This window comes from Nerophis ophidion, linkage group LG01 (genome assembly GCF_033978795.1).
Source record: "Nerophis ophidion isolate RoL-2023_Sa linkage group LG01, RoL_Noph_v1.0, whole genome shotgun sequence".
NCBI lineage: Eukaryota > Metazoa > Chordata > Actinopteri > Syngnathiformes > Syngnathidae > Nerophis > Nerophis ophidion.
Genome location: NC_084611.1, coordinates 73883286 through 73896640, shown reverse-complemented (window position 1 = coordinate 73896640; position 13355 = coordinate 73883286). Strand labels below are relative to the sequence as shown.

Here is a 13355-nt window from a genome sequence, read left to right as displayed (position 1 = left end):
AGTGAAGCTACAACATTCTGAGCGTGATGGGATGTCGTAGTTCTGATCATGAACCTGAAGCCTTCTCTCTCCACTGTGCTGTATGGTCGCAGGTCTTTTGCAATGAAACAAGCGATGGATCTGGGTATCTTCTTTGCCCGTTCAGAACTGGGCGGTCATTTTGTAAAGTAGTGAAGTGTGCGTTGATCAGCTGCCGGTGTTGTTCCTGGATGATCCTTTTCCTCTGATAACTCTGGGTGTTGTCTGTCCAATTGAGCGCAGGGATTTGAAGTATTCCCAAAATACTTCACTTTAGCCTTGCAAAGTCTGTACATTGCATGAGTCATGTCAAGTCCTTTCTTGCCACGGTAAAATCCTTAGTGTCTCCAAACTTTGGCTTTCAAAGTCTGCATAGGCCTAGTGGCTCTCTGGAGCGTTTTCAAAAATATATGAAAAATTGAAAAAGATGAGGGGGAAAAAAAACATATTTTTTGTTTTAATATGGTTTATGTAGGACAGGGCTCAGCAACCCGCGGCTCCAGAGCCGCATGCGGCTCTTTGATCACTCTGGTGTGGCTCAGCTGTAAACTTGCCGACTTTCCCCTGGGAGATTTCTGACCTCAATGCCTTTCCCTAAAATTGTCTTAGGTTTGCGTACTGCGATTTTCACTCGGACAGCAACATTGAGGGCGGGCCGCGATGGCAATACCCTTAAGATCTTCTAATACATGTAGCTCTGCCCGCTGTCACACAATATTGTATGCGTGCCGGCTGGTCACGTTTTGTGTGAGACCTCTATTACAATCCTCAAGTGATTGCAAGGTATTTTTGTTCTACAGCCATGCAGGTTACACTGAGAGTTGTGATATAAACAACTTAAACACTCTTACTAATATGCACCACACTGTGAACACACACCAAACAAGAATGACAAACGCATTTCGGGAAAACATCCGCAATGTAACACAACATAAACACAACATAACAAATACCCAGAATCCCATGCAACGCTGACTTTTCCAGGCTACATTCTACACCCCGCTAGCACCAAACCCCACACCCGCCCACCTCAACTGACGCAGGAGAAAAGGGGAAGGGGGTGGTAGCGGGGTGTATAATGTAGCCTGGAAGAGTCAACCTTGCATAAAATTCTTGGTATTTGTTATGTTGTGTCTATGTTGTGTTACAGTGCAGATGTTTTCCCGAAATGTGTTTGTCATTCTTGTTTGGTGTGGGTTCACAGTGTGGCACATATTTGTAACAGTGTTAAAGTTGTTTAAACTGGCACCCTCAGTGTGACCTGTATGGCTGTTGAACAAGAATGCCTTGCAGTCGCATGTGTGCGTCTACAGAAGCTACATACAGCACGCGACCTGACTGGTAAGCAGTTTGTGCAAGTTGTGGAGGGCACTGAAGACAGTGCCATCGTAGCACGCCCTTATTTTTGTTGTTTGGGTCTTACTCAGCAGACGTCCGAGGGAATAGTCACTCTGTAAACCGCGAGGAATTGTATGCATGATGCTAATAAGGGGCATATGCAAGGTATTTTTGTTCAACAGCCATGCAGGTTACACTGAGAGTTGTGATATAAACAACTTTAACACTCTTACTAATATGCACCACACTGTGAACCCACACCAAACAAAAATGACAAACGCATTTCGGGAAAACATCCGCACTGTAACACAACATAAACACAACATAACAAATACCCAGAATCCCATGCAATGCTGACTCTTACAGGCTACATTCTACACCCCGCTAGCACCAAACCCCGCACCCCCCCACCCCGCCCATCTCAACCGACGCAGGAGAAAAGGGGGCGGGGAGTAGCGGGTTGTATAATGTAGCCAGAAGAGTCAGCTTTGCATGGGATTCTGGGTATTTGTTATGTTGTGTTACAGTGCGGATGTTTTCCCGAAATGTGTTTGTCATTTTTGTTTGGTGTGGGTTCACAGTGTGGCGCATATTTGTAACAGTGTTAAAGTTGTTTAAACTTGCATCCTCAGTGTGACTTGTATGGCTGTTGAACAAGAATGCCTTGCAGTCGCATGTGTGCGTCTACAGAAGCTACATACAGCACGTGACCTGACTGGTAAGCTGTTTGTGCAAGTTGTGGAGGGAATTGAAGGCAGTGCCATCGTAGCGCGCCCTTATTTTTGTTGTTTGGGTTTTACTCATCAGACGTCCGAGGGAATAGTCACTCTGTAAACCGCGAGGAATTGTATGCATGATGCTAATAAGGGGCATTCATATAAAACTCACTGGCCAGGAATAGTATGTGTGATGCTAATAAGGGGCATTCATATAAAACTCACTGGCCGCACTAACATCAAATCTTCATATTTAATTGCGGGCCGCGTGTCTGAGACCCCTGGTTTATACATAGCACAAAGTAAAAAAAAAACTCTCTATACAGTGTTATTTCATTATAAATTTCAAGAGTCTTGTGGCTCCCTTTATTTTCTTTATTTAAACGAGTCAATATGGTTCTTTGAGTGGTAAAGGTTGCCGACCCCTGCCGTAGGAGGATACAACAGCTAACGATTGACAGCGAGCTAGCTCTCCTCAATGTAAAAAAATGGGTGGATCTATACATACATCGATTGTAACGATAATAACAACAAGAGCCGAATTTAGTCAATAATACAATGATTACATCAATAGTTTGTATTATCACAAAATCTTTTGTAATTTTTTTATTGTTTACAAATTCGGGAACTATGTGCCTGGACACAGGAGAACTTTAATCATGACCAATGTATGATCCTGTAACTACTTGGTCTTGGATCGATACCAAAAACGTATGTAAAGTATCAAACAACAGAAGTGTAGATAGAACATATTATCGAAAAGTAAGTAGATGTTAACAGTAAATGAACAAATAGTTTGATTATCCATTTTCTGCTTCTTCGAAGTCGGCAAGCACAACCACAATTAATACGTACATTAGGTGCACCGGGTTATGGGGCGCTCTGGCGATTTTTGAGAAAATAAAAGATTTTAAGCCCGCCTTATAGTCTGAACAATACGGTAATTGGATTTAATTTCTGTCTGTTACGGTTGGGTCGCATGTTTATGCGTGGGTCACTCTCCCAGCATGCAGACGCAAACTCCGCAGGTAGGACAAGGATTTAATGTCTAATAAATCAGACTGGGTACAAAAATAAACAAAACAAGCGTGCCTATAGCAGGGGAAACTAACGGAATAGCTAACAAGAAAGTTTAACATGTAAACCAGTAAAGAAATGGTAAAGCTTAGCTCAGGAATCAAGAATACTTAGACATAACATGTTGCATGGAAGCAAACAAAGAAAACTTGTGGCAAAACACACGACACCTCCGCTCCAAACAGGCTAACTTCCTCCAACCTCCAAGGACAAAGCTACAAACTATGGTAGACCAAGATTTCTGCTGTGCTGCTCCTAGTCTGTGGAACGCTCTCCCTGACCACCTGAAGGCACCTCAGACTGTGGATGCTTTTAAAAAAGGCTTAAAAACCCTTCTTTTTAAAAAAGTGTTTTTTATAGATTTATGCATACTAGTTCTAGCAATAAGGCTGTTGTAGTTTTTATATTTTATGTATTTTATTATCTTTTTATTATTATTATTATTATTATTATTATTTTAATACACTGTAGCACTTTGAGGTTATTTGCTTAATGTAAGTTGCTTTTTACAAATAAAATCTATTATTATTGTTATTATCATTATTAAAAAACAGGAATACGTAGCTTTCTGATTCATGCCCGGCTGCAGGTGAGCGTGCCGAACACTAATAAGAGGCAGGTGAAACCAGTCAGCACCTATAGCAACCAAAACACAAAACCAGTGGTGCTCAAAACAGGAACTGAGGGAGTCAAAAACTAGACAAAACATTTTTGTCTCGTTTCTCTTTGTCAATGGTAGTGTTTCACCATAGTTTTTGAGTTTGTTTTCATTAGTTACTTCGCTTTTCGTCAGAAAAATCGGTCAACACACACAAATGTTACCAAAAAGCAACAACTTTAAATGGGCTTTTGAAGGCACACTTGTATAATGAGTTACCGCCGGAAAAAAAATGACATGATCTGTATTCTGTCGTTCTCTTTTTAGAGCCCTGAAATTTTGCGGCCCCGGGGGACCTCCACATGTGAAGGTTGTAATTGAGTGGGAGCAGAAGCTTAAAGACTGGTAAGCACTGCGTGAATTCGATCTAGGACGCAATGCACCAACACTATTACAGCTGTCAGCATGCATTAGTTAGTTTGCTTCCTTCAAACGGCCAGCGTGCAAAGTGTGACATTAAAACTGTGTGTGTGTGTGTGTGTGTGTGTGTGTGTGTGTGTGTGTGTGTGTATGTCTGTGTGTCTGTGTGTGTGCGTGCGCGTGCGTGTGTGTGTTTGTGTGTGCGTGTGTGTGCGTGTGTGTGTGTGTGTGTGTGTGTGTGTGTCAGTTTGTTTGGCAGTATCCAGGAGGAAGTAGTACAAGATGCAGAGAGTGTGAGGAACCAGCAGCAGCAGCACCTGCAGCAACATAGCTGCACTCTGGACCAGTGTTTCCAGCTGTATACCAAAGAAGAGCAGGTCAGAGCAAGCATAAAACATTATGTTCCTTACCCTTCTTGCTGTTTTTTTTGTTGCTTTATTACCTGATTGGCTTTCAAATTAGCTCTTCTTTCCCAAACTTACTTTGATGTAATAATTCTCAGTAGAGTGATGCCCAATCATTTTGGAAGTGATTAATGTCAGGTTCAACCACTGATGACATCTATTAAACAAGACAAAAGGCAAGGAATCAAACAGAGACATACTTCATTTTGGACTCAGATCTGAGGAGAACATGGCCACTGTACACTTTGTACAGTCCTGCGCCAAGCTCTGACGAAAAAGGTTTTCGTCTCCTCTTTTATTTAGATATTCAATGTTTACGCAACAACACATGTCACAACAGAAATGGGAAGTATGTAAACAGTCATTGTTTTCGGTCACATTGAAGACAAAAGAAGAAGATGCCTCAGGCTTGGGCTTGTCCTGGATTCAGCTTCGGCAGGTTATTGAGGACAATAGAAAACCCCTCTCGTCACATTCCAACGTACACAGCGGAATCTTCTAAGACCTTGCTTGGTCGAACAAGGACAGCCCTCATTTGTTCAATGGAAACTCAGAGAGAGGAAAGTTTTCTGATAATTTACACACATGTTTTCTAACAATTAACTTCATTAACTGTGCTGCTTCATTTTTCTTTTTTTTTCATCCTGTACAAAAATATTTTTCTATTTTTTATTTTTTTGTTTTGTCCTGTCCAACTACTCAGGCAAAAAAATATAGTTGATGTAGACGCCTGTACACATTTGCTTTACAAAAAAGAAGTGTGGGATACTTCTCTTGTTGCCTTATTTTTCTTTGACTTTATAAAATTGATTTATATTATTATTTGGGCCAGAGCAGGAGGGGATAGAAAGAGAAAAAGAGGAAGACAGAGGGGGAAATTGCAGGGACAAGAGGGGGAGAAGACAGAGAGACAGCAACAACAGCAAACACAACAATAACAAGAACAACAGAACAACATCAGCAAATAGGATATGCACACATATGATAGTAAAAGTGATAGTAGAGGCAGTTAGTGAAAATAAATAATAATACACAAATGACAATGAGCATTATTACACTATAAAAATACAAATACCAGTAGAAATAGCACTATTGATGTTATGATCCGCTGCCCGGATCACACCATGTTCTAGTTTGTTCCATTTTTTGTATCATATTCTGTTAGTGTTTGACTTCCTTAGTTCCTGTTTGTTTCTGTCAACATGGTTGCTTACTATTTTCACCTGGCACGGTTTCCAGACGCACACCTATTTTTGCTAATCACTGTCCCTATTTAAGCCTGCCGTTTCTGTTCATTCATTCTCGCTTCCTAGTTTGTGTTACACGCAGTTTGTGTTTCGCAACGGTAACGACTCTGATTCCCATGTTTTCACTTGCTAGCTTTCGCGCTATGCCATGGTTTTCCTCTAGCTCCCATGCTAGTAGTTTTTGTTTTGCCTTTTGTGCCTAGTGCAAGTTTTTCTGTTTCTTAGTCTGTTTTATTTATTAATAAATTTAGTATTTCTTACTTCCACGCTGTGTTCGAGCCCGACTGCATCCTTGAAAGAATGCCTCCGCATCATCATGCCAGCCAAGCGTTACAATTGATAATGAATAATAACAATAATTTACCTCTATTATCAACCATACAATTGTTCAAATGCAACAATACATATATGTAATGATAACTTAAATTACAAAATAAAGCAGTAAAAATGAAGGGGAAGAAAGAGAAGCCAACTATATTAACCTTGTAGATTGTTATAGTAACAAAAGGTTAAGCTTTGTCTGTGTGCCATGTGTTACCCAGTTCCCCGTAGGACAGAGGTCTGCAACCCATGGCTCTGGAGCCGCATGCGGCTCTTTCATACCTCCACCTGGCTCCCATTGGTTTTTAAAAAATGTCAATAAATAATAGCTACTTAATTTTAATTTATTACATTTTTTTATTTGTCTTTTAATGTAGCGATTTTTATTTTAGAGAGTTTGTGATCTTGCAATATTTTGTCTATCGAAATGTACATAACACCCCCGATGCGTCATCTTTTGCTGCCAAGCAATTGCATTGTTTTTTGCGGTCAACCCCCAGTAATTTAGCAAAAGCCAAATCTAAAAAAGAAACATTTCTGATGAAAATAGAACATTTAATGCTTTGTGAACATTTTTGGGGGGGGGGGGGTTACTGTTGATGAGTGTGGTTCACCTGTTTGCTTGGACAAAATAGCAAACAACAGAAAATGCAATGTGGAAATACATTTCCAGGGCAAACACTCAGCATTCGCGGAAAATATTACCAAGCTGGAGATTAAGAAAGACCATTTTTGGAACTGCTGCAGAAAGCTAATCAGAGCAAAAATACTTGCTGAATCGTAACTAAAAGTAGTGTTATTGTCATTTTAGGGATCAAGCAGAATTTGCGGCTCTAGGTGGGTTTACTTTGGTTAGAAATGGGCTCTAAAGGCTCATTGTCTGCTGAAGGTTGCCGACCCCTACCGTAGGGCAACAACGTTCATATATAAATAAATAAACGATAAATGGGTTGTACTCGTATAGCGCTTTTCTACCTTGAAGGTACTCAAAGCGCTTTGACACTACTTCCACATTTACCCATTCACACACACATTCACACACTGATGGAGGGAGCTGCCATGCAAGGCGCTAACCAGCACCCATCAGGAGCAAGGGTGAAGTGTCTTGCTCAGGACACAACGGACGTGACGAGGTTGGTACTAGGTGGGACTTGAACCCAGGTCCCTCGGGTTGCGCACGGCCACTCTCCCACTGCGCTACGCCGTTTGATGAAACATGATTATATGCACAAAAAACAGTATTTTACAGATATACTATTATAGAACAGTGGTTCTTAACCTTTTTGACAGAGGGGCCCACAGCCCACTCAAATATTAACACTGCATTAATTTTAATTGTATTCAATCTTTATGTCTGCTCCCCTCACCTCAAGGGGATGGGTCAAATGCAGAGGACAATTTTCACCACACCTAGTATGTGTGTGTGACAATCATTGGTACTTTAACATTATCTATATTTACACTTTACAACCGTGTCAAATGATATGAAACCATGTGTTAATCACAAAGATTAATGTTTATTAACCACATAAAGGTTTATGCAATACAAAAATAAGTACAAACCAAATATACTGAATAAGAAGCGGCAAGGGCTGTGCAGTATACCAGACCTACTAAAGTACAGTGGTACTATTGAATTAAAAACGATGTAATACTGCTACTGAAAAATACCGGTACTTGTTTTTTTCCGGACATGCGCAGACCGGCGCATGTTAGGCAACACAAAAGCACGGTGTACTTACAAGCAGACAAATCGTGGGGACATGGATGCATTTTGATTTGAAAACAATCAATAAAGGTGAAGCTTTTCACACCGAAGGGCATTATAAACATGGTCTGCTAGCTCGCGGCTATCGTCCATCTGCAGCCGGCAGTGTTTTAGCTACTTCAAAATCACAAATCATAGTTTACATGGCGACAAATAAACCGTTTGTTTACAAGTATCATGCCTGCAGGAGGAGGAATAGCTCAACATGCTTCACTTCACAGCGTAGAAGGATACAATAGCTAACCGCTAACAGCAAGCTAGTGCTCCCTAATATAAACCAATGTCATGGGTGGATCTACACAGACATCAACTGTAACGATACCAAGTACAGGAGCCGTACATAGTCGATACTACAATGAGTACATCACCATTTTTTCTTATCTCAAAATCGTTTGTTATTTTTTATTGTTTATAAACTCAGGAAATACATCCCTGGACACAGGAGAACTTACAAGGCCTACTGAAATTTTTTTTTTTTATTTAAACGGGGATAGCAGGTCCATTCTATGTGTCATACTTGGATTACATTAGATTTAAATATATTGGTCCCCGTGGGGAAATTCATTTTCACTGCCGTACATTTAAACATATAGACATTGCACATCACAAAACAAAAATAACAAAAAGACATCATACATGACCAACACATTTACAGGCTTTATCAGACGGGTCGGCCTGGCCTGCTGTTTAGGGCGGCTATAGCTGCAGGGATAAGGCTTTTCCTGAGGCGGGCCCTCCGGAATTTGATTGTTCTGTACCTGCGCCCTGATGGTAGTGGGATTATGTATTTGTGTAGTGGGTGACTGATATCCTGGACTATTGTGTTTGCCATGGACCTGTGGTTTGAATCGGAAATGTTTGGTGTGGGTAGGCCAATGATTTTGACTTGATCATTTCGCGATATTGTCATATTTTTGCTGAAAGGATTTAGTCGAGAACATCGACGATAAAGTTCGCAACTTTTGGTTGCTAATAAAAAAGCTTTGCCTTTTACCGGAAGTAGCAGACGATGTGCGCGTTACGTCACAGGTTGTAGAGCTCCTCACATCCTCACATTGTTTACAATCATAGCCAGCAGCAGCTAGAACTATTCGGACCGAGAAAGCGACAATTTCCACATTAATTTGAGCGAGGATGAAAGATTCGTGGATGAGCAAATTTAGAGTGAAGGACTAGAAGAAAAAAAAAGGCGATTGCAGTGGGTGCGATTCAGACGATTTTAGACATATTTACTAAGATAATTCTGGGAAATCCCTTATCTGCCTATTGTGTTGCTAGTGTTTTAGTGAGTTGAATAGTACCTGAAAGTGGAAGGGTGTGGCCACGGGTGTGTTGACGCCAGAGTCTCTGAGGGAAGTCACGGCAGCTGCAGGAGGACGCTGGCTCTGCTGATCTCCGGTAAGAGCCGACTTATTACCACCATTTTCTCTCCGGAAACTGCCGGTTGACATGTAGTCGGGAACCTTGTTCGTTTGACCGCTCTGATCCATAGTAAAGCTTCACCTCCGGGAATTTTAAACAAGGAAACACCATGTGTTTGTGTGGCTAAAGGCTAAAAGCTTCCCTCCTCCATATTTCTACTTTGACTTCTCCATTATTAATTGAACAAATTGCAAAACATTCAGCAACACAGATGTCCAGAATACTGTTTAATTATGCAAATAAAGCAGACTACTTATAGCTTGGATCGGGCTGGAAAATAATGTCCGCTACAACCCGAAACGTCAAACGCACGCGTCATCATACGAGTCATCATACCGCGACGTTTTCAACACGACACTATGCGGAAAATTTAAAATTGCAATTTAGTAATCTAAAAAGGCCGTATTAGCATTTGTTGCAATGTTAATATTTCATCATTGATATATAAACTATCAGACTGCGTGGTCGGTAGTAGTGGGTTTCAGTAGGCCTTTAATTATGACAAATGTATGACCCTGTAACAACTTGGTAATGGATTCATACCAGAATGTGTAGTATCAACAAAAATGTAAATGTAAACTTATGTACAATACATATCTGATTTATATCCACATACAAAACAGGCCTAGGTCGGATAAAAATGTGGTATTGTACTGTTCACATTGACATTAAAACATCCGATACATATCACAATGATAATTGACTTGCTGTGTGAACAAGGCCAAAAACTACTTTTGGTTGACATTTAAGTCATTTGAAATTTGCCCTCAAAGCTTTCCTATATCCAAAGACATGCTCCCTGAGTTTGTAAACAATATTTAAAACGACTAAAACATTATTTTGTAATTAAAAAAAAAATTAAAATATTGATTTTATCTTTTATCCACATCTGAATTGATCACCCCTCCTTTACATTGAAGCTTTAGTCATCCTGCTCGGTGTGTGTGTGTGTGTGTGTGTGTGTGCGTGCGTGCGTGCGTGCGTGCGTGCGTGCGAGTGTGCATGTGTGTGTGTCTTACATTCATCCAGTGATGATTTGGAATAAACTTGTTCCCCCCATTGTGGTGAGGATGACTATATTACAAGTGGATTTACATTGTATATAGACTAGAGGGTCGTAACTTTTTTTTATTTGGGGTTCCAGTAATTACATCTAACCAACTTACAGTTAACAACCTTGTCAAATAATATGAAATCATCCATCCATCCATCCATCCATCTTCTTCCGCTTATCCGAGGTCGGGTCACGGGAGCAGCAGCCTAAGCAGGGAAGCCTAGACTTTCCTCTCCCCTGCCACTTCGTCCAGCTCTTCCCGGGGGATCCCGAGGCGTTCCCAGGCCAGCCGGGAGACAAAGTCTTCCCAACGTGTCCTGGGTCTTCCCCGTGGCCTCCTACCGGTTGGACGTGCCTTAAACACCTCCCTAGGGAGGTGCTCGGGTGGCATCCTGACCAGATGCCCGGACAACCTCATCTGGCTCCTCTCGATGTGGAGGAGCAGCGGCTTCACTTTGAGTCCCTCCCGGATGGCAGAGCTTCTCATCCTATCTCTAAGGGAGAGCCCCGCCACCCGGCGGAGGAAACTCATTTCGGCCACTTTTACCCATGATCTTGTCCTTTCGGTCATGACCCAAAGCTCATGACCACAGGTGAGGATGGGAACGTAGATCGACTGGTAAATTGAGAGCTTTGCCTTCCGGCTCAGTTCCTTCTTCACCACAACACATCGATACAACGTCCGCATTACTGAAAACGCCGCACCGATCCGCCAGTCGATCTCATGATTCACCCTTACCTCACTCTTGAACAAAACTCAGAGGTACTTAAACTCCTCCACTTGGGGCAGGGTCTCCTCCCCAACCTGGAGATGGCACTCCACCCTTTTCCGGGCAAGAACCATGGACTCGGACTTGGAAGTCCTGATTCTCATTCCGGTCGCTTCACACTCGGCTGCGAACCGATCCAGTGAGAGCTGAAGATCCCAGCCAGATAAAGCCATCAGGACCACATCATCTCCAAAAAGCACAGACCTAATCCACCAAACCGGAACCCCTCAACGCCTTGATTGCGCCTAGAAATTCTGTCCTTAAAAGTTATGAACAGAAGCATTGACAAAGGGCAGCCTTGGCGGAGTCCAACTCTCACTGGAAATGTGTTCGACTTACTGCCTGCAATGCCGACCAAGCTCTGACACTGATCGTACAGGAAGCGAACCGCCACAATTTGACAGTCCAATACCCCATACTCTCGAGCACTCCCTACAGGACTTCCCGGGGGACACGTCGAATGTGTTCTCCAAGTCCACAAAACACATGTAAACTGGTTGGGCAAACTCCCATGCACCCTCAAGAACCCTGCCGAGAGTATAGAGCTGGTCCACACTTCCACGACCAGGACGAAAACCCCACTGTTACTCCTGAATCCGAGGTTTGACTATCCGGCGTAGCCTCCACTCCAGTACACCTAAATAGACCTTACCAGGAAGGCTGAGGAGTGTGATCCCACGATAGTTGGAACACACCCTCTGGTCCCCCTTCTTAAAGAGAGGGACCACCACCCCGGTCTGCCAATCCAGAGGTACCACCCCCGATGTCCACGCGATGCTGCAGAGTCTTGTCAACCAAGACAGCCCCACAGCATCCAGAGCCTTAAGGAACTCCGGGCGGGTCTTATCCATCCCCGGGGCCTTGCCACTGAGGAACTTTTTAACTACCTCAACAACCTCATCCCCAGAAATAAGAGAGCCCACCACAGATTCCCCAGGCACTGCTTCCTCATAGGAAGACGTGTTAGTGGGATTGAGGAGGTCTTCGAAGTATTCCTTCCACCGATCCACAACATCCGCAGTCAAGGTCAGCAGAACAGCATCCGCACCATACACGGTGTTGATAGTGCACTGCTTCCCCTTCCTGAGGCGGCAGATGGTGATCCAGAATCGCTTTGAAGCCGTCCGGAAGTTGTTTTCCATGGCTTTTCCGAACTTCTCCCATGTCCGAGTTGTTGCCTCTGCGACCGCTGAAGCTGCACACCGCTTGGCTTGTTGGTACCTGTCGACTGACTCCGGAGTCCTATGAGCCAAAAGAACCCGATAGGTCTCCTTCTTCAGCTTGACGGCATCCCTCACCGCTGGTGTCCACCAACGGGTTCGAGGATTACCGCCACGACAAGCACCAACTACCTTGCGCCCACAGCTCCAGTCAGCCGCCTCAACAATAGAGGTGCGGAACATGGTCCACTCGGACTCAATGTCCAGCACCCCCCTCGTGACATTTTCAAAGTTTTTATGAAGGTGGGAATTGAAACTCTCTCTGACAGGAGACTCTGCCAGATGTTCCCAGCAAACCCTCACAATGCGTTTGGGCCTGCCAGGTCTGTCTGGCATCCTCCCCCACCATCGCAGCCAACTCACCACCAGGTAGTAATCGGTTGAAAGCTCCGCCCCTCTCTTCACCCGAGTGTCCAAAATATGAGGCCGCAAATCCGAGGACACAACTACAAAGTCGATCATGGAACTGCGGCCCAGGGTGTCCTGGTGCCAAGTGCACATATGGACACCCTTATGTTTGAACATGGTGTTTGTTATGGACAGTCTGTGACGAGCACAAAAGTCCAATAACAAAACACCACTCGGGTTCAGATCCGGGCGGCCATTCTTACCAATCACTCCTCTCCAGGTTTCACTGTCGTTGCCAACATGCGCTTTGAAGTCCCCAAGTAGGAGAAGGCAATTACCCGGGGGAGAACTTTCCTGTACTCCCTCGAGTGTATCCAAAAAGGGTGGGTACTCTGAACTGCTGTTTGGTGCATAAGCACAAACAACAGTCAGGACCCATCCACCCACCCGAAGGTGGAGGGAGGCTACCCTCTCGCCCACTGGGTTGAACTCCAACTTACAGGCTTTGAGCCAAGGGGAAACAAGAATTGCTAACCCAGCTCGTCGCCTATCACTGCCGGCAACGCCAGAGTGGAAGAGAGTCCAGTCCCTCTCGAGAGAAGTGGTTCCAAAGCCCTTGCTGTGCGTCGAGGTG

The 13355-nt window shown here is 43.4% G+C and overlaps 1 protein-coding gene across 2 annotated transcripts in view; it reads left to right on the top strand.

Annotated features, from left to right (window-relative positions):
• usp43a (ubiquitin specific peptidase 43a) overlaps window positions 1–13355 on the top strand; it is a 302210-nt gene that overhangs the window by 227496 nt on the left and 61359 nt on the right. For both annotated transcript variants that reach the window (XM_061911002.1, XM_061911012.1), the window contains exons 10-11: window positions 4075–4152; window positions 4415–4544. In XM_061911002.1, coding sequence (XP_061766986.1) covers window positions 4075–4152; window positions 4415–4544 — 208 coding nt within the window. The remainder of the gene's footprint in view (window positions 1–4074; window positions 4153–4414; window positions 4545–13355) is intronic.